The sequence below is a fragment of the Ammodytes marinus genome (assembly GCF_949987685.1).
Source record: "Ammodytes marinus genome assembly, chromosome: 19".
NCBI classification, from domain to species: domain Eukaryota; kingdom Metazoa; phylum Chordata; class Actinopteri; order Uranoscopiformes; family Ammodytidae; genus Ammodytes; species Ammodytes marinus.
Window position 1 is genome coordinate 18,442,404 of NC_137223.1, and position 23,137 is coordinate 18,465,540.

The 23,137-nt window shown below is 42.0% G+C and overlaps 2 protein-coding genes across 2 annotated transcripts; one reads left to right on the forward strand and one right to left on the reverse strand.

The window, feature by feature from the left end:
- The first annotated feature begins 81 nt into the window (after nucleotides 1–81).
- On the forward strand, nucleotides 82–1,383 carry ost4 (oligosaccharyltransferase complex subunit 4 (non-catalytic)). The gene is made up of 3 exons (XM_080047782.1): nucleotides 82–87; nucleotides 794–931; nucleotides 1,252–1,383. The coding sequence occupies exon 2, from the start codon at nucleotides 795–797 to the stop codon at nucleotides 906–908; it is 114 nt and encodes a 37-aa protein (XP_079903908.1). The 5' UTR covers nucleotides 82–87; nucleotide 794; the 3' UTR covers nucleotides 909–931; nucleotides 1,252–1,383.
- Nucleotides 1,384–2,334: 951 nt separating this feature from the next.
- Nucleotides 2,335–15,795, reverse strand: agbl5 (AGBL carboxypeptidase 5). The gene is made up of 17 exons (XM_080047379.1): nucleotides 15,700–15,795; nucleotides 14,133–14,427; nucleotides 13,818–13,989; nucleotides 13,536–13,702; nucleotides 12,559–12,736; nucleotides 12,217–12,395; nucleotides 10,102–10,633; nucleotides 9,784–9,953; nucleotides 9,396–9,531; nucleotides 9,057–9,274; nucleotides 8,744–8,949; nucleotides 7,575–7,751; nucleotides 4,324–4,466; nucleotides 4,138–4,190; nucleotides 3,787–3,980; nucleotides 3,077–3,210; nucleotides 2,335–2,951 (listed from the first exon to the last, which is right to left on the reverse strand). The coding sequence occupies exons 2-17, from the start codon at nucleotides 14,345–14,347 to the stop codon at nucleotides 2,874–2,876; spliced, it is 2,952 nt and encodes a 983-aa protein (XP_079903505.1). The 5' UTR covers nucleotides 14,348–14,427; nucleotides 15,700–15,795; the 3' UTR covers nucleotides 2,335–2,873.
- Between the last annotated feature and the right edge of the window lie 7,342 nt (nucleotides 15,796–23,137).

Consider the following 23,137-nt stretch of genomic DNA (forward strand, 5'->3'; position numbering starts at 1 on the left):
CCGGAAGTTAGAATCAGGTTTGCTTGTCTGCTGCGGAGCGGCTGAAATATCGCTCGAACAGAGTAAAACTCAAATTTAAAGGATAATGTAAGTAAAACATTTACGTAAACGGCATTGCAACGGGTTCACTTTAGCAATTGCATTCAAAGTTCATTTGGAGAGTTTCCTATATTGGTTAATTTAGCCACTGTTGGTTCTACTAGTTAGCTCGATAGCTAGCTTAACGCAGCACAGATTGATGGTGCAGCCTAAACATGTTTAAATACCTGACTGATATACAACTGTCATGTAATATTCAGTAATGCATTGATGGCTTTTACGTTTCGGATTCATGTACAACATCTGAATATGCGGAATCCAGTTGCTAGCGAAGTATCTGCGTTGTGCTTACACAGTCACTATATGGCTGCTGTCAGATATACCTGACTGTCTTTGTGGGGTTAGCTTACTGCTTTACCATCACGGCACTGTAAACCGAACCTTTTTATAAAAAATAAATAAAATTGGAATAAAAATAGAATAGTGCTGCCCTCTTTCAATACAATCACGATTTATAAAGCAGTTGCAGAGATTTTAAACACCCTCTTACTAAATTACATGTATATTACTTAACTCTACTTAAGGTAACGTAAACAAATGCCTAGTTGGTCATTCAGATATCCAAAAAGACTTGTTGGGAGTTAAGTTAATGGCCAATAGTAAAAAGCTGCTTTCGACAGTCTAACAGGCTACTTTTATTTCAAGACCGAGCAGCTTTCTTACACTTGCTCTAATGTGTCTTTTTCCTTTGCAGAATGGTGACGGACGTGCAGCTGGCAATATTTGCCAACATGCTTGGCGTGTCATTGTTCCTGCTGGTTGTGCTATATCACTATGTTGCTGTCAATAATCCCAAGAAACTGGACTAGAGTCCGCCAATATGATTGGAGAGGTGAGGGTGATTTTTGTTTACCAAAGATGCTTCTTCTTGCCACTGTCAATTTTCCGCTGTGAGCTTGAACAAGCTAGGTTATTGCATGATGCATCTGTACCATAGTTTCCCTCTATGGTTAAATGTATCATGCACTAATGAGTGAAAGGCAGCAAATGTTGCTGGTTTAAAATGAACATAATTTTAGGTCATCATGGCACATTGAGTTGTAGTTGGGTTGCTACAATTCTCTGCATGGTTGAGTTGACACTTGATCATTGTAAAATATGGCTGTGCGATTATTAAATGTTTGTGACTTCTCATAGTCTTGTCTTTTTCAGGTGAGATGGGGCTCAGTGGCACCACCATGGAAACAACATTCCTTTCTTCCAGTCCTCTGTCCAACAGATGAATTTCTTTGTAAAATTGCACAGTAGTGTTTTGTAATAAAAAATGTCTGAATTCCACTTGCATTAACGTTTCAATTACTTATTGTAGTCATTCTGCATTTCACATTGAGTTATTATATCGAAAATGTAACACAACGGTGAGGTCTTTTCAAGTTAATTTATTTTAAAGTTTGTTTCAAGCCCTAACACTGTATTCTACCAGTCACATAGTTCATTTGGTGAAAGTCACATTGTTAAATAAATACTTATTGCATTTAAAAAGACAATTCATGTACAAGTTTGTCTTACACAAAATATTTATATCATATGAATATATATATAGTAATAAACGACAAGTGTTCCCATAATAGTGCACTGTGGAAAAAAAAGCTCTAAAGGAATGTGAAAATATGTGTAATTCAAATATAGCTTTTTGAATCAAAGTATTGACCCACCTATTGGACTTCTCTTTAAACATGTTTTTGTACTTGAACCACACTCTTGAAACAAAATAAATGTTGCCCTTTTAGCAACAATTTCAGTGTTAGACATGCCCCATGTCACAGTTCAGGTTGGGCTGCAGCAGACTATTCCTCTAGCACGTCACTCTACTTTGTTGCATTGATTTGACCTTCTATTCCTGCCAGGGCCTGCTGCGGGGAGGCATCCCCCCCAGCGTGATGCTGCCACTGTCAGACTTCAAAGGTTTAGTTAGCCCGACATTAGATCCCCGTAACATGGACACTCACTTTTTGAGGGTGGCTTTCTGTAGGCAAATATATAGCTGGGAACATTCTACCCATTTGTTTAAAAATGTTTTTTTAAATTACTCCTTACTCTTAAAATATTCAGAGATTTCATTAACCTCCTTATTGTCCTTTCTAACTAGTGCTATTTCCCAATTTGACATTTCAGTTTCTTTGCCGTGGACCAATGTAACAGTGTAAAGCAAACCATGAAAAAGTCCAATGGGTGGTGAATACCTTTTGACAGACATTACATGTACGGTATATACAGGTATGATTATCTCTGGAATCATTTAATTAAATACACACTTCACTAAACATTTGCCTCTAAACTCACCATGGAAATAAAGAAGTTATACAGGTGTTGATGTGCTTGTTAGACGGTGATCATATGTCTCAGTGCATAATAGTGTCGGTCACAGAGTGCATTTAACCGATTTCTGGGCGAGGGGACAGCCGGAGGAAAGGACTCAAATTACAGACATGTGAGGTACAATGATGGGAACTGTGGATACTTGATCAATTGGAATGTTTGTACCTCAGCCAATGTTGTGCTTTTAACCCCCTTATCCCTCACATGCTCCAGTAAAGCAGGTCTTACTTTGTCGAATAACATTGGTTGAAAACACACTGCGTGCTCCGGAAATTCTGAATAAATAATGTAATCATTTTTGTATTGCACATTTGGATGCCTCATTATCCTCCTGTGATGAAAGCGCCCCCTCCTGCTTCACAGTCTTAAATAGTTTCTCATTACTATCTGGTAATCTCACATAAAGCAAACAGACACATATACTATACGCAAGGGCCTCCTCTTCTGTGCTGTTCCTAGGCTTCTCCACACAGGGTCACTGTCTCACACATGTTCACAGTCTCAGGCACAGGCATCACTGGAGTTTCCTCGACCTTCAAAGACAACATTATACAGCCTGGTGAAAATGAAGCAATTAGTTTGATACATGTTCAGTAGTTGTTTCTCCCTGACTAGTACAATAATGCTATTATTAGACATACAGTGTGTGCATCATAACCTTTTGCACAGTTTCATCCCTCTCTTGTGCCGTTTCTATGATGGGATTTCTTATGTAGTGGAAACTCCTGTCTGTGCTTTTCTTCCTTAGGGCTTTAGATGCCAACTGCATGGCTCCATCTTTCCTCGATACACCTGTAGAGTTATAAGTATGTTATAGCAACTGATAATGTAATAACTTCCAATAACATTATATCTGTTAAAGTGTTTTAATGTAATAAAAAGCCAAAAATGTTGTAACATAAAAAAAAATAACTTTTAGAGTAGGGGTGTTTATGTGTGCAGGTCTTTAAGCAGGTATTTAAAGATGCAATTCTAAGGAAATTTTATACTTTATAGCCAAAAAATCAAATAGTGATTTAGGTATATTATTACATTATTGGCTCCAGTTAATATACTTTTAAAAGATTTTTTTTAAACCAGGCCATTAATGTAATACTCAGCCAATAAAGGTTAATAACTTATCAGCCTACATTATGGGCAAATAGTTATTACGTTTTTGGTTCATAAATTGTCTGTACTTTAATTATATTATTGGCTATTATTCCATTATGGGTGCTACACACTGTATCAGACAGAATGCAAGCATTTGCTAATCAAATAAATACAACTACAAAAAACAAAAGTTTCATAATCTTGAAAACCAGTCACTTCAAAAAGTAAGAATCATTTATCCTCATTTATGCTATGTGTGTGTCTCTGTATACATGCCTGACAGTGACAGGTGTCGTTGGAGTCCGGGTTTGAGCAGCTTCCAGACCTTCATGGTGGCTGACTCCTCCTTTTCTCCTGAGGAGACTGGGTTGACACTGGAAGGGGACGTTTGACTCTCGTATGTGGGAGAGGTTTCAGTTGAGCCCAGCCTCCGGATTGGGATGCGGCTCATTTGAGGCTGCAGCTCACACCTGGGCAGGCAACATCGATAAATCAGAGCAGGAATGAGGCTTGTGTCTATAATATACAATATACAATGTTTCATAATAACAATGCAGATGTGTAACTTTTTTATCATACTTTTTCTTAAAAACTGCTCAAAGCTACTTCAACAAACATTGGACTCACTTGCTAAATTTGATGGAGGCAAGGATGCCTTCAGGTCCCGAGTCATGAGCAGCCTGCGACAGATGAAGACATGAGTGTGATGCTTCGTAAACAAACTGTATGTTCTGTATAGTATAGGATAGAAATAAAAACGCCAGTAATACAAGAAATGTGGAGAATTTGAGCGATGCAGCAAGGACAGCTAACCTCTGTACGGACCTCTGCGGGGGGCTGAGTGACTATAATAGTACGGCACCCTCTGCCCACACGTCTGGAGCGCATGGGAAAAGGCGTTCTGGACCAAGCCGATGTACTGGGACCACCAGCCTGAAAGTCAGGGCAGCTGATGCCTGTTAACCAGATGAAGTGACGTAAATACAGGGAACTGAATGGGGCAAGACACATGTCCTTCATGTAGTAAGTCACTTGTAATTAGGTATCTACTAGGCTACAGATCATTCCCATTTATTTCACGAGTCAGGATGGCTGTTTGTATTGGAGTTATTTTCCTATACTCTCTATTCATGAGCATGCTCTTTGTATTTGAGAGTATGATTTATTGATTTCAAGTTCAAATTGTGTCATTCTTTCCGTCAAAACTCTGCCTGTCCCACTCAAAATCGCTCCTGCTTCCAATCATATTTATTCTGCTTCCGCTTAATACTGTGAGGCCTATGCTTGTGTTTAAAATGTATTGTTGCTCGCACAGAATTCCTGATTTTAGCTTCAGCTCTTCTCGTCTCGCGAATTTCTGCTCTACTCACTAATATTTTTGTGAAAATAACTCTATTTGTGACCAACTATAATCTAAATACATGGAAGGGGAAAAATAAAGATCACACACAGACAAACAGGGTCAAAAGAGCAGAGTAGACTAGAGAGGAGCCACACATCGTAGTTGCTTCACAAAGGGATAGTTTTTATTCCAGAGGTTAAACAGAGAGGCGGTCAAAGACAGCAGCACATTCAAAGAAGGTGATATTTGTTTCACACAGACAAACACTCAACTGTAGTCTGGTAATAGAAAGTTAGCACCACATTGAAGGAAATGGCACAGTTTGCAGGAGTACAAGAATGTGACTACGCTCACAGTGTGTCCCCAACCACAGGCTTTCTGTCATTCTGGAGATATATACTGTATATAGGACATTATTATTTTATAAAAGCTTTAGGACTGAGCAGCTGGGAAATAGGACATCACAGTTCAGTCAGAAAGCAGAATAAAATCACAATACATCCTCCCCAGTTAAGACTTTTATGTCCCCAAAATCATGTCATTATTTGTTTGAAATCTGCTCTAATTAGCTGTCTATTTTATTTTGTGAAAATTGGGAACACAAGTCCAACATGTCCCCCTTTAACATGGGTCTTTGCTGAACAAAAAATATTAATTGCAAATAAATTTATCAACATTTTCCCCTCTTCATTGCAAAGTGCAAAGGTAAGTTCTGAATGATGGACAAAGCCGATGGAAGGATGGATGATCCACCAGATCACAATAGAATATAAAAGAGTTCTGGTTAAAAATAATGAGCGGAGTGACAGTCTCCAAAACATACTGCTTACGACGGACACCAGAGCAAGGCACACCATAACTACAATATCACACGGTACACAAACAGAGGATAGCTACATAGAGTCAAGGCCAGATAGATTATAAAAGCTATTTTCATTCCAATCGATTAATATGCCCGGTTTATCTGCTGCTTCATAAAACCTCCACGGGTCTCACCACAGCCCAACCTTAGCATCTTCAGTGCATCCAAAATGGCTGGTCCTTAAAAAACAGACCAACATCAAGTACTCGGATGATGGCACACAGAATGGAATCACGGACAAAATACTTTTACTTCACGATTTGATCTATGGGGCTTACACATAGACAAGAAGATCATTTTCCAACTCAGCTAACCACAAAATATATTAACTTTGACCATCGACAGCCAACTACGAACATGTCAGCTTAACACTGGGAAACGCACAAATGTGTTTGAATAAATAATGATCAATACTTTTCTTCACTGGTTTGATGGAAAAACTCTACACTTTATTTACACCAAAATCGATATTAGAAAAATCTGAAACGCTTAGTTAAACTGCCCGAACACGGAGCCAGACAAAGCGTTTTATATAATATTGCTTGTTGGCAAACAGCTTCATAAAACAACCCTTGTTTTTTTACCTTTGACGTTTTACCACCCACGAGGTTTTTAAACCAGTGATGTTCACATGAACATCATAACGTCAATACCAAGATTGAACCGACACTGGAATGATACAGGTTTCATTACTATTATAGAAAATTATTATTTGACTTACAAACAAACATTCACCCACGGTCATTTAGAAATGATTTCCATTTTACAGAATGCTCAGACCTACTCTGAAGTGACTCTGAATATGACTAGAAGTGAAAGGTGGACCAGCCTGTTAGTTAACATTACAGAGTGTAAAACGAATACATTGAAATAAGAAACTAAAGATTGGAATGTGCATTTTACAGAAACAAAAGCCACACCGTTTTCAGTCTTATTCAGCAATTCCAAATTCCAAATATAAACAACAAATATCTTAGAAATTAAAGTGCAACATGGCAGTAAAAAATATCTCATTCACACTGTAGGTGATCTAGAAAAAAGCTCAGGTTCAAACTGAACAGTAACTGTCTGAAATAAAGGAAAATGTTAATATATTGCCCAAATATCAGCACAGTAACATGGTAATTTTATCCAGTTTATTACTCGTATACAGAGTGGAAAATAGACTTTATTAAATGTAATCCCTAAGTATAATAACTCCAATATTATTGTTTACAGCAATTATCTACCTACTGTATATACTGCTGCAAGTCCTATGGAGAGTGGGGATAATGTGACAACTATCTCTCTTTTCTCATAACACTCTAAACTTTCACTGCTTTGTTCAGGAAATAAGATCCTCAATATGTCAGAGGATAAAATGTGATGTGATTCAAGGTTGGTGAGAAACCAATTTCAACACATTCTAAGGTGTATTATCCATCCTATGGTATTAATACTGTAGACACATGTAATTACATAGATATGCGCAGTAGGGGAAAAAATAATATTGAGGAATATTTGAGGAAATGATGTAAAGTGCTAGCACCAACAATGTTTCAGACGCCCACACGCACGCACACACACACACCCAGACACAATATGAATTTACTCCACTTCTCATACTTCACGCAATTGTAAAAACTTACACTCACTCAGTTCCATCCACACAAACACACACACGCACACACACACTCCTAAGCCCACGCTCTCACAGGATGGGTTAACTTCAGTCTTTGCTGGCCTTAGTTGGGGCATTGGTGGGCGGTGGTAGGCCCTGAATGAGCAGGGGGCTCAGTTTGGAGAGCAGCCCGGAGCGGGGCAGAGCCTGCAGGGAGGGGAGGAAGGTGGAGAGGCTGGGGGACTGGAGGGAGTACAGACCTGTCATAGTGACGGAGGCCGGGAGGGGACAGGAGCCCACTGCACACACTGAGGAAGACGAGGAGGAGGAGGAGGAAGGGGGGGACAGCGGGGGGCGGGAGGGTGTGTGGCTGTTGCCGGGAGACCGTAGGATGGAGCGGTGGTGGGGAGGGCGTCTCTTCTCCTGAGGCTTAGGGTCTACAGAGAGGGAGACACACACACACACACACACACACACACACACACACACACACACACACACACACACACACACACACACACACACACACACACACACACACACACACACACACACACACACACACACACACACACACACACACACACACACACACACACACACACACACACACACACACACACACACCAGCTCAGAGACATGCAGGGATCGTGTGCACACACAAACCTAAAGGTGCAGTCAGCGGTCCTGGAGGATGCTTTTGTCAAAATCACTTTAGCCGCAGTAGCTAGCGACATGCCTATTTACACAGCCTAGGATGTGTGTAAAACACTGCATTTTGTTTGCAGTGCACACACAGGACATACAGGTAGCGGATCGTGAGGAGAATTTTGACAACAAGCATTCTCCAGAATCTCTGACTCCGCCTTTAAAGTGGCGACCTGTTGAAACTGCCCTTCACAAGAGCCATGAACTGAAACAAGATGTTCATATGCTCTTAGTAAGTAGAGTGACACAATTTAAGTCAGAATCTACTGTATATGGTTCGAAAAAATTTCAATTTAGTACAAGAATTGTTCTACTCTAATAATCATATTGTTTGTGTGTCTTGGAACAGGGCTCATGTGGTTTCATCCTCAGTCAGGGTAAAAGAAAACTTGGAAAAAAAGCATGCACAGACAGCAGCGGTAGCTAAGGTCATGCAGGGCTCATGCTAACATTTTAGGCAACAGACTTGAATCTATTTGCTAATGACTCTAAAACCAAGCTAATCCCAAAACGTTCCCCAACTTTTCATCAGCATCACAGTACACCTCAGTCCACATTAGCCTTCCCTAACAACTTGAATAGCGAAAAGAGAGGAGGAAAGAGAAACTAGACGAGAGAATGCGATATTTAGAGGGAAACAAAGAGATGAGTGGAGGTACACTCAGGGAGAGGTGACAGAAAAATGCCAGCCGGCGACACAAGCAGACAGAGATCAACTTACCCCTGACCGGCCCGAGTGTCTTGTTGCCTCCACGTCCGCTGGTGGTGTGCGTGCCGTTGTGCTGTGTGTGAGTCCTGGGCGGGGGGCAGCCGAAGGTGAAGCTAGGGGAGTTGTGCATCTTCGGGGAGGGTGTCTGGCTGCTGCTACTGTGGCTGTTGCAGCGGACGCGACTGAGGGTGTTCTCTGACGCCGAGCCAGACAGACAGCTGCTCGGAAAAAAATGTACACAAATGTTAAAGACAACACAAACTTGTGAAAAAACTGAAGTGTGTCTTCTTTTTGGCTTGTACGAAGAGATGTGTTGTGAACCCACTTGTTAAAGCTCTTTGGCGGTGACGCCCTGCTGCCGTTGTGAAGTATTCTTATGGGAGGATGAGGGTTGAGGTGTGTGTTCAGGCCTTTGGTGTTGCGGACGTGCTTGAGGATCCAAGCGCGAAGGTTGGTCAGGCAGCTGTGTTCGGACAGCACCAGCCGAGGCCAGGGATTACACTCTGCCATGTCCAGGGCTGCCACAGCCACGGCACGCCCCACCTGATGCACAACATCAATCATAAGTGCCATATCTTTTGACGTAAATTTGGCTACACTACAAAAATAAGTATCTATAACTTATAGCTCTTATAACTTATTCAATGTGAGATGGTTTCCCTACCTGTTCAAATATTTCTGGAGTGTATTTTGGAGGGAATGATGGAGGTGGAGGTGGAGTTGCCCGTCCGTTGTCATGGCAAGCAGGTGGAATGGTGTTCATGGTTTTTCCTGTGTTGTAGTTGCACTCCAACGTGTAGCTGGTGGGCGCAATAACAGAAACGTGTTAAAAAATGTATTCATTTAAATATTAAGTAGAAATCAGGTCAAGAGTAGAATCGCCTAAAAATATCTGATTAAGAGTGGGATCATCACTTTTCTTATTCTTTCAGAAAAGCTTTTTTTTTTACTCTTCAAAAAACTCAAACAAAAGTGTTTTTTGCCATGTGCTATTTGAACTGACTAGACTGAACATCAACTGTTGAAGTATTGTGAATCCATTGAAATGTGACCTGTGAAGCAGCCCAATGGCCTTGTGCATGGCCACCCGCCCGCTGCCTTCTTTAGACTGGCCGTCCCTCTTGTCTCGTGCGTACATGTTTTTCTCAGAGAAGTTGCAGCCCTGGAAATCAAAGTTGGCGGAGTTGACAGCGATCAACCTCGGATACAGCATGTTCTCAACCTGTGGAGACAGGAAGCACAGTGCACAGGAGCTTAGATGTATGTAACAACAATGAAGGAAACTAGAATTCTAAGTGCTTACTGATGTCATTTGACAATTTTCCCAAAATAATCGCAAAGGGTCGAAGAGTAAATTGAATAATTTTCACCTGCTGGCTCTCGTTAGGCAGGTTATTTCCATACATGAAGCATCCCCGTTTAGAGGCGTGGCCATGTAAGTCCACATAATATGCAACGCCCCCGTCCTGGGATGGAATAGTTTCCTGTTCCTCTGCCTGTGGTGCCTTCACCTCTACAGTAACAGGGGCTACAGTCTCCGAAGAGCTCCACGAGCTGTTACGGTCTCCTTTCCCCATCTCCGTGGCGACCCATGCGTTTTCCTCCGTCACCATGGGAACTTCTGGCGGCGCGGCATTTGCGTCCTTCTCTGCATTCCGTTGGTTCAAGCTGACTTCAAGGGCAGTGAAGGGAGGAGATGGATGCTGAGTGGGCGGTTTGATGTTAAGGGGATGGCTCTGTGAGTGGGAGTTGCTGTTAGAGTGAGTGCTGGAATGTGCGTTGTGCAGGCGGTTGTGTGTATGGTGGTAGAGCAACAGTGTTTTGGCTGCATAGATGGAAGGGTGCAGCTCAGGGCTGGGGTTTAGGTATTGTCTGTTCAGGTTCACACCCCTGGAATCAGTCCTACAACAAAAGAGACATGCTTCTCTTAGCTAAGAACACTTAAAAGAAGACCCCCTCCCCTCCCCCAATACACCAATGACACACTGTGCTGCATTTAGAATAATTGAAGGATATTTTCTCCACAGTTACTACCTGATGTAGTTTTTGTTTGATAGAGAACTTGGTACAGATGCACATCATTACATATGTTTTGTTAATGAAAAGAGCATTCCCTGACACACTGAAAAAGTCTTCTGTTTTACCGACAGCCCCAATACAGTGCCGGTTTAACCTGTGGCGCCGGTTTAACCTGTGGCGCAGGTTTGAAAGGGTCAACATGTGACATTCGACCTGTCTCTTCCTGGCTACCAGTGTGTTTAACAGGCACTCTAGTAACTAGCTTACAGTTGGCTTCCTGTAGTTACATGGTCTCTTAAATGTCCTGTATACGAAAAACCAGTTTCCTTTCATTAAGTAGGATCATTGATAAAACCTCATTTCTCCGGCTGGATTTCTCCTGTATACAGTTAACAGGGTTTCTAATCAACAGAGCGTCAGGAAGAAGGGCGAGATCACTTTGAAGAAATCTCATTTGAACAACCAGTTTATTTTTCTATGGTGCATGTAAACACAATCTCTCGCGGATCGACAATTACAAGCAACTGTTAAATGCTGAAACTGGAACTGAACATCAACCTAACTGTAGCCTTGCTACAAGCTCAGCAGTATGTTGATATTAACCAAGTGGCATAGTGATAACAATGGTGGATCAGTGGAGACTGATGAACATGAAATCACATTACCAAGCCTTACTAAAGTAACATTTCAAAGACACATTACCGGAGAAAAAGAAAACTTTCTCAAATGCAAATAACGAAACAAACTGTAAAACACAACAAACTGTAAAACACGTATCAAGGCACACGTTTAACCCATTGATGACGGCTGCTGCGCGATGCCACATTGGCTCTCCTGCCTGATGCTGCGTCGCGCAGCATTATTACTTTATCTAATTTTCATGGCATTCCCAGCATAGAATGCACTGTCATTGGTTGAAATACACATGAGGTGGGTTTTGTTGATTTTTTTAAGACCACGTGACCACCCAAAAGTTGTGTGGTTTGCCGAAAATCATGTCAATCAAAAAAATCAAAAAATAAGACAAAATAATAAAAAAAATACGCCAGCTATGTCGGCGACAGAACAGTTAGTGGCGTTTGGTGCGCAGAATCAAGGTCTACTATAGACTACTGACGAAAATCACACAACACATTGCATCTATTTATTAACAATATTTAATAATTTTCTAATTCATCTAATTTTGACGATTTTTAGAAATATTTGTTGGTTTGTAAGCGCTAAGGGAGCATGTTTAAATAAAACCTGTGAACGTTAACTTTTAAATGTATTTTATTTCATGTTTCTATGTGCTACACAGGCTTAGATATTAAGGTTTTGGTAGACTTGACAATTCGTACTATTTTTTCAGAAAACCCTCAGGCATTAAGGACATGCATCCTAGATTGCCATAGTCATCAATGGGTTAAACTACACCAATCACCCAATTAAAGCATGGTGCGTGTGACTATGTGTGCAATTCTTACCTGTAGTGCCCACGAACAACCCCGTCTGGGTTGAGCATGGGAATGAGCTTGAACACAAACATGTTTCGAAGCGCGTGAGCACGAGGGTCATCTCCTCTCAGGATAAAGTTGAGGAAACCGTTAAAGACAAAGGACGCCGGAGTCTCCCCGGGGTGCACCCGACTGCTGAGAAAAAACACCTGCAGACACACACAGACAAACACACAAGGGAAGAGGGTCAGCTTTGCTATTGTTCTGTGATTCCACATCAGCCTGAGCCTTCAGTTCTCATTCAAAGGTGTCACGTTACAAACAACAACATTGATTTTTGTGTACAGCGTATGCAGGATTGAGTGGTGGTACCCTTTTGCCCGAGAAGCAGTGTGGTCTTGGAGTGTCGCTGTGGGGAAACAGATGAGGCAGACGGGGCTCTCTCTCCTCTTGCATCCCGCTGCAGTTGGTCACAGTGAGTAGGTCCACTCTATTGCCATCTAGAGAGTTGCACAGCAGCTCCCGATGGTAATACACGGTGTCCGGTGCACTGACATCGAGAGCAGAGGAGGATGGAGATTGGCGGGAGAGAGAGAGACAGAGATAGTACAAATTAAAAATGAGCTATTGTAAACGGGCATGTTGCTAGTAGCTGCGGTGGGCCCCCTTCGTTTACATTTTTGTTAAGCGCACACACACTGTACAGACCTTTCTTTATATGTCCATGGTACAGACAGGTAAAGGACCGTTGTGAGGAGATAGTCACAGATTTTGACAACAAACATTCTTGAGAATTGCTGACTCCACCTTTACTGTAATTTCACTTATTTATTTTTATTTTATTTAACCTTTATTTGTACTCGAGATATCATTGAGGGGTGACCCTCATTTGCAAAGATGTCGAGAAACAAAAACAACAATACATCCACAATATACAATGCAAATACATCAAATACACAACAAGCTGGTAAAGAGAAACATTTTAGACAGAGGTGTAGAGTGGCTGGAAATGAAATAAAATAGGTAAAAGTACAATATGGCCTAATAAAAACAGTTACAGTTAGAGTTTGGTAGATTTAAGATAGTATGTTTAAATTGGTTAAAGTATATCATGGTATTCATTTAAATGTGTTGCTGTAAGCTGTTCCAGGAGTCAGGGGCACTGAAGCTAAAAGCTGTCTTTCCCAGCTCAGACCGGGCTTATGGGACATAAAGCATGAGCATGTCAGTGGAGCGGGTCTGATAAAGCCCATCTGAAATTTGCAGTATTTCTGTTCAACTTATCCACTTAAACAAAAACTTTCAAACAACATGTATTTATTGTGTGTGTGTGTGTGTGTTTTTGTTACCTGCTCTTACTGAGTTCAGCAGCGTTGGGGTAGCTCTTGTCAAGCTGCTGCAGCATCTCCTGGCACTCAGTGTAAGAGAACGGGAAGCAGAAGGAGAAGAAGGTGGTCGCCCCTCGCACCTCCGACAGCCGGTGAGTGAATGAAAGGATAAACTGGGTATCTACATTCTGGAAAGAGGAAAGGAAGGAGAGATGCATAAATAATAGTATTCACTAAACTCTGCTTTTGCTGCCGACTCCTGGAGCCCACCCCCTCTCCCTGCCTCAGAGTGTCTGTGTATACCTCAGAAGTTGGTCTATCCCGGATCCTTTCCCAGCGGTTCTTGCCAGGTGAAGTGCGTACGAGAGGAGCCATGCCCTGGCTGTAGAGCTTCCTCTGGTTGTTCATGTTCATCACATTGATCTTCAGTAACTTCCCAGGTGCTGCACCCCGTATACTGAAGTAAAACCAGGATCTGAAACACAAAGACATGATGTGGGGTGTTATAATAATGCCGGGTAGCAACCAAACACATATATCTACAATGAAGTTAAGTCATGCCTTTTGCTTATCGTCTTGTATGAATAACAGAAAATATGTGCTAAACGGTTTCGTTACCTGTTTCCATTCTCGTGTTCTGTGCCGGCGCAGTCTGGCTGCGTCCACACGTTGAACTCATAGTCTGGGGTTAGGTTTGACCCTGAGGGGGCACTCCCACTGGGGGATATATCGGTAGTGGGGCTGGAGCTTCCCTTCTCAACTCTCTCCACGCGTGCCAAGTTCCCTGAGTCAAACTTGGAGCTGAACACAACATTGCCAATGCGAGCTTCCATTGTTCTGAACTCTAGCCGCTCACTTTGCTCTGTTCAGGTTCTTTGTGAAGTGACAGTCAAGAGGACTGACATAAGACCGCCTGGAATGACATCAGAGAAACACGATTACATTTACAATAAAGGTTTAACAAGGTGTACTTCTGGTGGAGCATCAAGTGAAATAAACTAAAACAGCAGTGACATGTAGATCCAACAAACCCAAACTGTGCCTACCCATTCTTACATGGTACAGCCTTGTGCTGCAATGAGTCAGATCTGGCATAGCTACAGTATTCTGGGCTACAGCAAAATACATTTCTCAGCTAACGAAAGGCAGTTTAAACTAGTTCTATAGATGTAGTTGCAAATCAAACAGTTATTAGCATGCTGATGGGCTTGTCAATGAAAAGAACTGTTTGCCTATTTCAGCCATGCCCTTTGTACAGACTGTGGGTGACAACAAACTGCCTGCTTGCTTAACTGCTGTCCAAAACGGGTTATTTATGTGTTGTTGTGACACACAAAACGATGAAGTGGTTAGATAATTAAATATTTAAAATTGCATTTCTACAAATGTCTTAAATTGGGTAGTAAAAGCCTATAACTTAACATGAGTTAAGAAATGAGATATATCCTTAATTCAAGGTATGATTTAATAACAATAAAGGTAGGCTATTTGGAAGTCACATTTTAGGCAGTCGAAATACAGGCTTCGTTAGTCGGAGGCTCATTAGTCAAGCTGTAATGAGAGAGGTCTTTCAGATAAAGATGCAAACTCGCTTAGATACAAGTCAACACATAACAGCGACAACCGGAGGCCGATAAAGACATTGCAGCCTATGGTCAAACAGTACAGTAGCCTACAATCTACAACCCAATGTTGTTAGCTAGATGCCACTGTAACAGTGGCGCAGACACATTATAGCACGTTTTTTTTGTCATGTAAGACAACATTACTGCACCTCTGTCCAGCCACACATAATAATGGCTGCTGTTTGATTTCAATAACAGAGCAATAACAACAACAGCTGACAGCTCGAGGTGTAGCACAGAGTGCAGGCAGCGAAGTAACGGCTGCAAACGTCGCCGTCGGTTTACAAAATGCTTTCGTTTAACACCAAGTCAGCAAATACTAGCTTCTATGCATTACTATGGTAGTCGTGGTCGCTGTCATAGCGTTATGATACACACAGCTAGTTACGCTAGCATAACCAATGGTTTCTAAACTGCGAAGGCTAGCTACCGAACAAGCAGTCGTTGCTACAAACGACAGTTCTTTTTCTTAACGAATACACGGTCTTTCCTCGTTAAACTGTCAATAAATGATGATCACACGAATGCATTTACACGAGACAATGCATTTCCAGTCTTACTTAGCTATTTTAGACCGATGTCCGCTTTTGTTATCATCGTCCTTCCCAACACCTCAGTCAATTCATTGCTGTGGGTGCTGCGTTCATGTTTCTCTGTAGAAATGGACGCTGCCTGGAAACGTCGTTGATGCTTATCGTTACCACTAACAGTAGGCCTACAAAGGAATACAAAAGCACCTTAGTAGTAGTTGGATGTTAGTTGTTATTCATTTGCTCCCAACTGGCGAAAATTGCAAGATTGAAACAAGCTGAAAAGAGAGATAGCATAAATTACAGATTATATTAACCTTTGGCCCAATTACGTTTTCACACACACACACACACACACACACACACACACACACACACACACACACACACACACACACACACACACACACACACACACACACACACACACACACACACACGCTTTTTTTTATAGACTACTCTAATTGATTATCAAACATGGGACATTGTGGCGGGGACTGTAGTTTTTTGTTGAAAGTAGGTCTATTAAAAAAATATGTAGGCTAGCCTAGGCCTATACGAAAAAATAAATAGGTTGGGCCTAGGCTACTGTTTTATTATCCTGCAATCAACACTTTTTCACATCCTTCACTTCCTCATAACAATGGTTTTGAAGTTGAATGGAGATTAACACAGCAAAAATAACTGGTGTTAGTTTAACTTCAGTTCAACTATTAAACATGTTTCTTTCATATAGCCTAAGTGACGTTCCAAAAATATGTTTTCGTTCATTGCACACTTAATCGATACTTAATTTCTAAATAAATAGCCTAGATAATAATTCATGTTGGGTTAACATGTTAATATAGGCCTACAGGCTAATGAACCCATGTCATGTGTAATGTGTAATCTGAATATTAGAATGTGTTAATGTCATGGTTAATGTGCTGCAAGCGCAGGGAACTAATGTTTTGTTCCTAGTTTCCCTACGTCATTATTGTTGATCAAATTGATGAAAAAAAGGACCAAGCGTGTATGAATGTCTCGCAGCGATTGTAATAAGTTTGCCTCTGAAGCTAAAGCAGACGGTCAACATATAGGCTAAAGACAGTAAAATAACTTTGAACAAAACCTCTTTTCACAACAAGAGGCTAGCGAGGTATTTTATTTCACCATTTAATGCACTTTATTTCCTGTATTATGCATGTCATTTTCACGTGCCAATGTCATATGTCTGTTTTATTTCGTGCTTATGTAGGCCTAAATAGCCTACCGTATCATTTGCTGATGTGCCGTTTTGTATTAGCCTATGTTTATTTGTGATAGTTTTCACGGCGTAAAGGAGTAAATAATTTATACAGAAAGCTGTGATGGTGCCCTAAACCAAAAGCAAATGTTAGAATTAGTATCTGTACAGTGTCTCATGTTAGCTTTGTGTGGATGCAACGTGTCATTAAAGAACGCCCGTTTCAAAGAAGCCAACCTGTGTCTGTGTGTTGTGACGAGAGCTACATTTCATATATGATTATACCGCATAGGCCTACTATACAATACTATACTTGGCACCTACTTTTTCTGGTTGGTGAGATGTTTTTATAAACATGTATCGCATTATTTGCCTTAATAGTTTCGTCAAAATGACATGTTAAGCTGAAATGTTGTGGTTACTATAAAGTAAATTGCAACAAAGAACCTTGTAACGCCCATTGATTACACGAGACTCCGGATCCTTTTACTGATGCTTTAATGTCGCAGTCTTGTAGACATCATCACACCGTAGAACTGGTGGTAGACATGAAATTAGCTTAATACTAATACAATTATCTAAGCGCACATAAGTTCTTCACAGCAAATTAAAATGAAACAAATACACAATACTGACCACTTTGCCTGCTTGTACCAATGGGGTTAAACGAAAATCTTGCTTGGAGGAAATCTTGGCAATAAACCTTAACAAATAAAAACGTGGCTTGTCTGCCGATGCATCGCTAGCTTCTGAACAACTTCCGGATAAAACAACGAATAAGACAAAGAAATAGAGCAACAGGTACATTTACAAAAAATAGTACGAGAGTCCACCTTGAGGTAAAAGACTGAATTACACATAAACTTGACAGAGCAGGAAAACACTGCCTGCAGTTACACTCCCACCATCAGACAACGTATGATTTCTAACAGAATTAACTAAATGAACAGCTTCTTACCCAAAGAAAAACATCGTATAATCTGACAATGTGGTTACATCACTTTCACAAATGGATTGACCTTTTATTCAGCTTCAAGCAAAAGGACCGTTTTATGTATGGATCTTTCCAAATAAAATGGTCTAGTTGTGTATGTGCCTTTACTGTCTCGTGTTGTGTCACTAAGCAGTAGTTTGAGCTTTCTGACTTTCCCATCAGCTCCTGGGAAGACTTCGGTAACCTTTGCCATCTTCCACTGATTTCTGGACATGGCATCATCTTGCAACAGGACTATGTCATTCACTTTAGCATTTCTCCTGTCCTTGCTCCATTTACTTCTCTGTTGCAGACTCAGCAAATACTCCTTTCTCCACCTGTTCCAGAACTCATTTGACAAGAACTGAACTCTCTTCCATCTCTTCTGGAGATAGAGATCTTCTCTTACAAACTCTCCAGGTGGCGGTTCAATGATTGACGATTTCATTGTCAGAATATGATTTGGCGTCAAAGGTTCTGGTCCTGCTGGATCATTGAGATGCTCTGTGGTCAACGGTCGACTATTCACTATAGCCATTACTTCATATAGGAAGGTTCTCAGTGAAGAACTGTCTAGTCTTCTTGCAGACTGGTCTAGGATGGATGTAAGAACACTTCTGACCGTTCGTATCTGCCTCTCCCAGACACCACCCATGTGACTGGATGCAGGTGGGTTCATGACAAAGCTACATCCCAGTTCTTTCACACGTTCTTGCTCGATTTCTTTCATAAGTTCCTTGAATTCATTCCGTGCACCCACGAAATTTGTGCCCTGGTCACTTTGAAGCTGACTTACATTGCCTCTTAAAGCAATAAAGCAACGCAGTGCGTTGAGGAACGCATCAGAGGTAAGGTCATCCAACATCTCGATATGGATAGCTCTTGAGCACATGCACGTAAATAGGAGCCCATATCTCTTGAGCTCTTTCCTTCCATCCTTCACATGAAATGGTCCAAAACAGTCCATACCACTGTAGGTAAATGGAGAGGTGGCTTCCATCCTCTCTAGTGGAAGGTCGGCCATTTTTTGTTCTTGAGTGCACTTTCTAAACTTCCTGCACTTAACGCATCTGAAGATAAAAGATGACACTTCACTGCTACAACCAAGAATCCAAATTCCGTTGGAGCGTAGTTCATTGATGGTCATTCCACGACCTTGATGTAGCACCTTCTCGTGGAAGTGCTTAATTAATAGGCGAGACACATGATGCCCTTTTGGAAGGATAGCTGGGTGTTTCACGTGGGGATGAAGTGCTGCTTCTGTCAATCTCCCTCCCACCCTCAGGATACCATGACTATCAATGAATGGACCTAACTTGTGCAGTTTAGTTGAATTATTCTCAGGCAGCTCTTTGCTTTGCTTCAGAGATTTTATTTCTTCACTGAACGCTTCTTCTTGAACTGCATGGATTATGAATTGTTCAGCTTCCTGTCTTTCTTCAAGTGTAGTAACTTTATCAGATCCTGTCTTTAGACCCTTTATCTCCTTTGCACACCGTTTAAGTCTTGCGATGGCTCTTACCGCTGTCTTTAAGTCTGAAAACTTCTGTAAACGATCTGACAGTGACCTATCCTCCTGTGCTTCAGTAGTGTGAACCTGTGCTCCTTTGAGTTCTGGGTCCTCGTCGTCAAGCTCCCCCACCTTGATTTCTTCTTCCTGAAAGAGTTCTATTTGCCACAGGAATCTCGGTCCTGTAAACCAGTTGGACTCTACAAGCTCCTTTACGGTGAGCCCACGAGAGGCATGGTCAGCTGGGTTCTCCTTTGAAGCAACATAATGCCACTGACTTGGCTGTGTGCTGGATTTAATCCGCTGAACCCGGTTGGCCACGAATACATGGAACCGCCTTGCGTCATTATTAATGTAACCAAGAACAACCTTGGAATCAGTCCAAAAATATTCACATAGGCCTTCCAGTTCTAGTTCACACTTAAGCAAATCACTTATTCTTGTGGCGACTACAGCCGCTGAGAGTTCCAGTCTTGGGATGGTTGTCACCTTTGTTGGCGCAACTCTAGCTTTCCCCATAACAAGAGCACAATGGACTTCTCCAGACTTGTTCACAGCTCTGAGGTAAGAACATGTTCCGTAGCCAGACACACTAGCGTCGCTAAAATGGTGTAATTCATAATGCTGAACTTCCTTGATAGTCGAGGGTACATAGCATCGTGGTATCTCAACTGAAGATAGATTGTGAAGATCTTGTAACCAAGCTTCCCAACACCGCTGAAGGTCATCAGGAAGTGGTTCATCCCAGTCCATCTTCTCCTGACACATCCTTTGCAAGATCTGCTTCCCGATCAAAATAAAGGGTGCAACAAATCCAAGAGGATCAAAAATTGAGGCCACTGTGGACAATACTCCTCTTCTGGTAAATGGATTTTCCTTTACCTCAACTCTGAACTGGAACTTATCTGAACTAAGGCACCACTGGACCCCGAGAGCCCTTTCCATCTTGGGTTCTCCGAGGGCCAAGTCCAGGTCGGTAGCACCCTCTGCACATTCTTTCTTCGGGATCGTGGCAAGCACCTCCTTGCTATTGGTAAGGAATTTGTGTAAGCGGAGCATACCTGTGCAGCAGAGATCCCTTGCTTCTTTGACTAGCTGGATGGCTTCTGCTTCATTGTCCACACTTACCAGTCCATCGTCAACGTAAAAGTTGCGTTGGATAAACCTCAGGGTGGCTTCGTTAAATTTGCCTGCTCCTTGTGCAGCGAGGTGCTTAAGCCCGAAGTTTGCACACCCTGGCGATGAGGCAGCACCAAATAAGTGGACCTTCATGCGATACACTGATGGGGGAGCTTCCAGATTACCTCCCTCCCACCACAGGAATCTGAGGTAGTCTTGGTCCCTCGGTGCAACATGAAACTGATGGAACATACGCTCCACATCACACATGATGGCTACTTGCCCCTTTCGGAAACGACACAAGACCCCTACGAGGGCATTAGTAAGGTCAGGCCCAGTGAGTAGATGTTCGTTCAGTGATGTGTTCCGATACTTTGCTGAACAATCAAAGACGACGCGAATCTTTCCCGGCTTTTGGGGATGATAAACTCCATGGTGAGGGATATACCATACTGTCTGATTGCTCATTTCCATCTCTGGAACCTTTTCAGCATCATCTCTTGCGATCATGTCCTCCATGAAAGCCACATAATCCTTGTGGTATCGTTCGTCCTTTGTCAAACGTTTCTCCAGGCATTTAAGCCGATTTTCTGCATACGCTTTGTTGTTGGGCAGACTTGGCCTTTCTTCCTTAAAAGGCAATGGCATTTCGTAGTGTCCATTAGGCTTCTGATTGATGCCCTCTTTAATCTTTTTCAAAAACTTGATGTCTTCTTGTGACATTGAAACTTCTTCACTGGTCCTCTCAGTGAAATCCGACTCGAAGACTTTGATTATGTCTGCTGGAGTCATCATTTCTTTGACTTGGGTCCTGCAAACAAAATGGACCTCAGATTTGAGTTCAACTGAAGACTTGATTGCTGGTATGACTTGCTTTGTGATGATACGGTGACTCATGCCTATTTCATCATCATGTTCAAGGCCAGCATTGCTGTAGCCAATGATGCTCCAACCCAACGCAGACTTAAGCGCGTATGGCTGGTCCTCACTGCCACTAATGACATCTCTGGGAAGTAGGGCTTGGGGGCAGTTATAGCCTATCAACAATCCTACTTCACAATCAAGCTCTGGAGACATTTCATGCTCTAGATGTTCTAAGTGAGGCCATAACTTTGCAGTTGTACTTGTAGGTATATGAGATCTATTTGCTGGTATATAATCCCTGGTATAAGTTGTTGGGAGTTTGATTATATTTTCAGAGTTAATGCCTCTTACTCGTAGACCACTCACCCTTTGGCTGGATACGACCTTTGTCATTGATGTTATCGTTGACACTGTCAGTTTCACTGGCTCCTTCTTGACATTCAATGCCTCGGCTGTATCCTTTAATATGAAGGTGGTGTCACTCTGAGTGTCAAGCAAGGCATATACTAGAACTTCCTTATCTGGTTCAGCTGATGTGGAGACATACACTGGGACAACAGTAGATGTATGAGTGGTACTTTTCTCTTGAACGACTCTGTTGGAGGTAGCTTGCTTTGACTCATGTGTACGTGGCGGTGTGGACTCTTTAATTTTAGCTTCCTTGGTTGCATTAGATCGTTCATGTTCATTTTCTCTACTTTGTCCTTGGTTATACACCCATCGATCTTGATGCAGGCATGTGGGGTGGTTTCGTCCACAGGAGTCACATATGCTCCTAGATGTACAGGCTTTGGAGTTGTGGCCAGTCTTGAGGCAGCCAAAACACAACTTTTCCAGTTGTACAAATTTAATTCTTTCTTCAACTGACCTTTCCATCATTTTGAAACATTTATGGAGAGTATGACCTTGCCTCTTACAGAAAATGCACATGATGCTCGTGTTCTCACTTGAGCTAGTGGTGCAAGCCCTAGCACTGGGTTTCTGATTTTGTGGATATTCCCTTTCTTTTTGCTTAGCTTCGTGTTCTGTTAGCTTTATTGCTGAAAAGGATGTGACTGGGTTGCATGCGATACGAGCCTCAAGGTTGAGAAGCTGCATGAAGCAACTGAAATCAGGGAACAGTTTGTGTTCATCTTGGTACATAGTGACCTTTCTGTTCCAACGTGCGCTTAACCAATCAGGTAATTTGGCAGCTATTTTTTGGTTTTCCACACAGTCGTTAAGAGCTTGTAAACCTTGAACATAAGGCATGGCTGATTCAACACTGCTTAGAAAATCTACAAACTCACGAAGATCTTCGCTGTCCTTGTGACCAATTTTATGCCATGCGTGTATCTTGTCACGGTATGCCTTACCAATAACAAACGGATTGCCGTATCTATCCTCAAGTTTGTCCCAGGCGGCTTTGTAAGCCGTTTCTGTTGCTACTAGGAAATGTCCTTCAATAGCTCTTTTGGCTGGGCCACCAACATACTTACGCAAAAAGAAGAGTTTTTCCTGAGTTGGCAGGTTCTTACGATCGATCAGAGTACAGAATGAAAGCTTCCAATCATTATACTTGAGAGGATCTCCTATGAAGACAGCCGGTTCTGGGATTGGGATACGATTGGCTGTAATCGCTTCAGCGAGTGTTCTCACAAGGTCATTGGAGGCTTCATGAGAGGTGGTGAATGTGGGTGAGTGAGTAGTGGGAGCCTTGTTAAGTGGAACTTGTTGCACGGTAGGAGGTTGAGTGAGAATGGCTTGGTGAACCATTGGAGATTGAAGGAAACTGGCT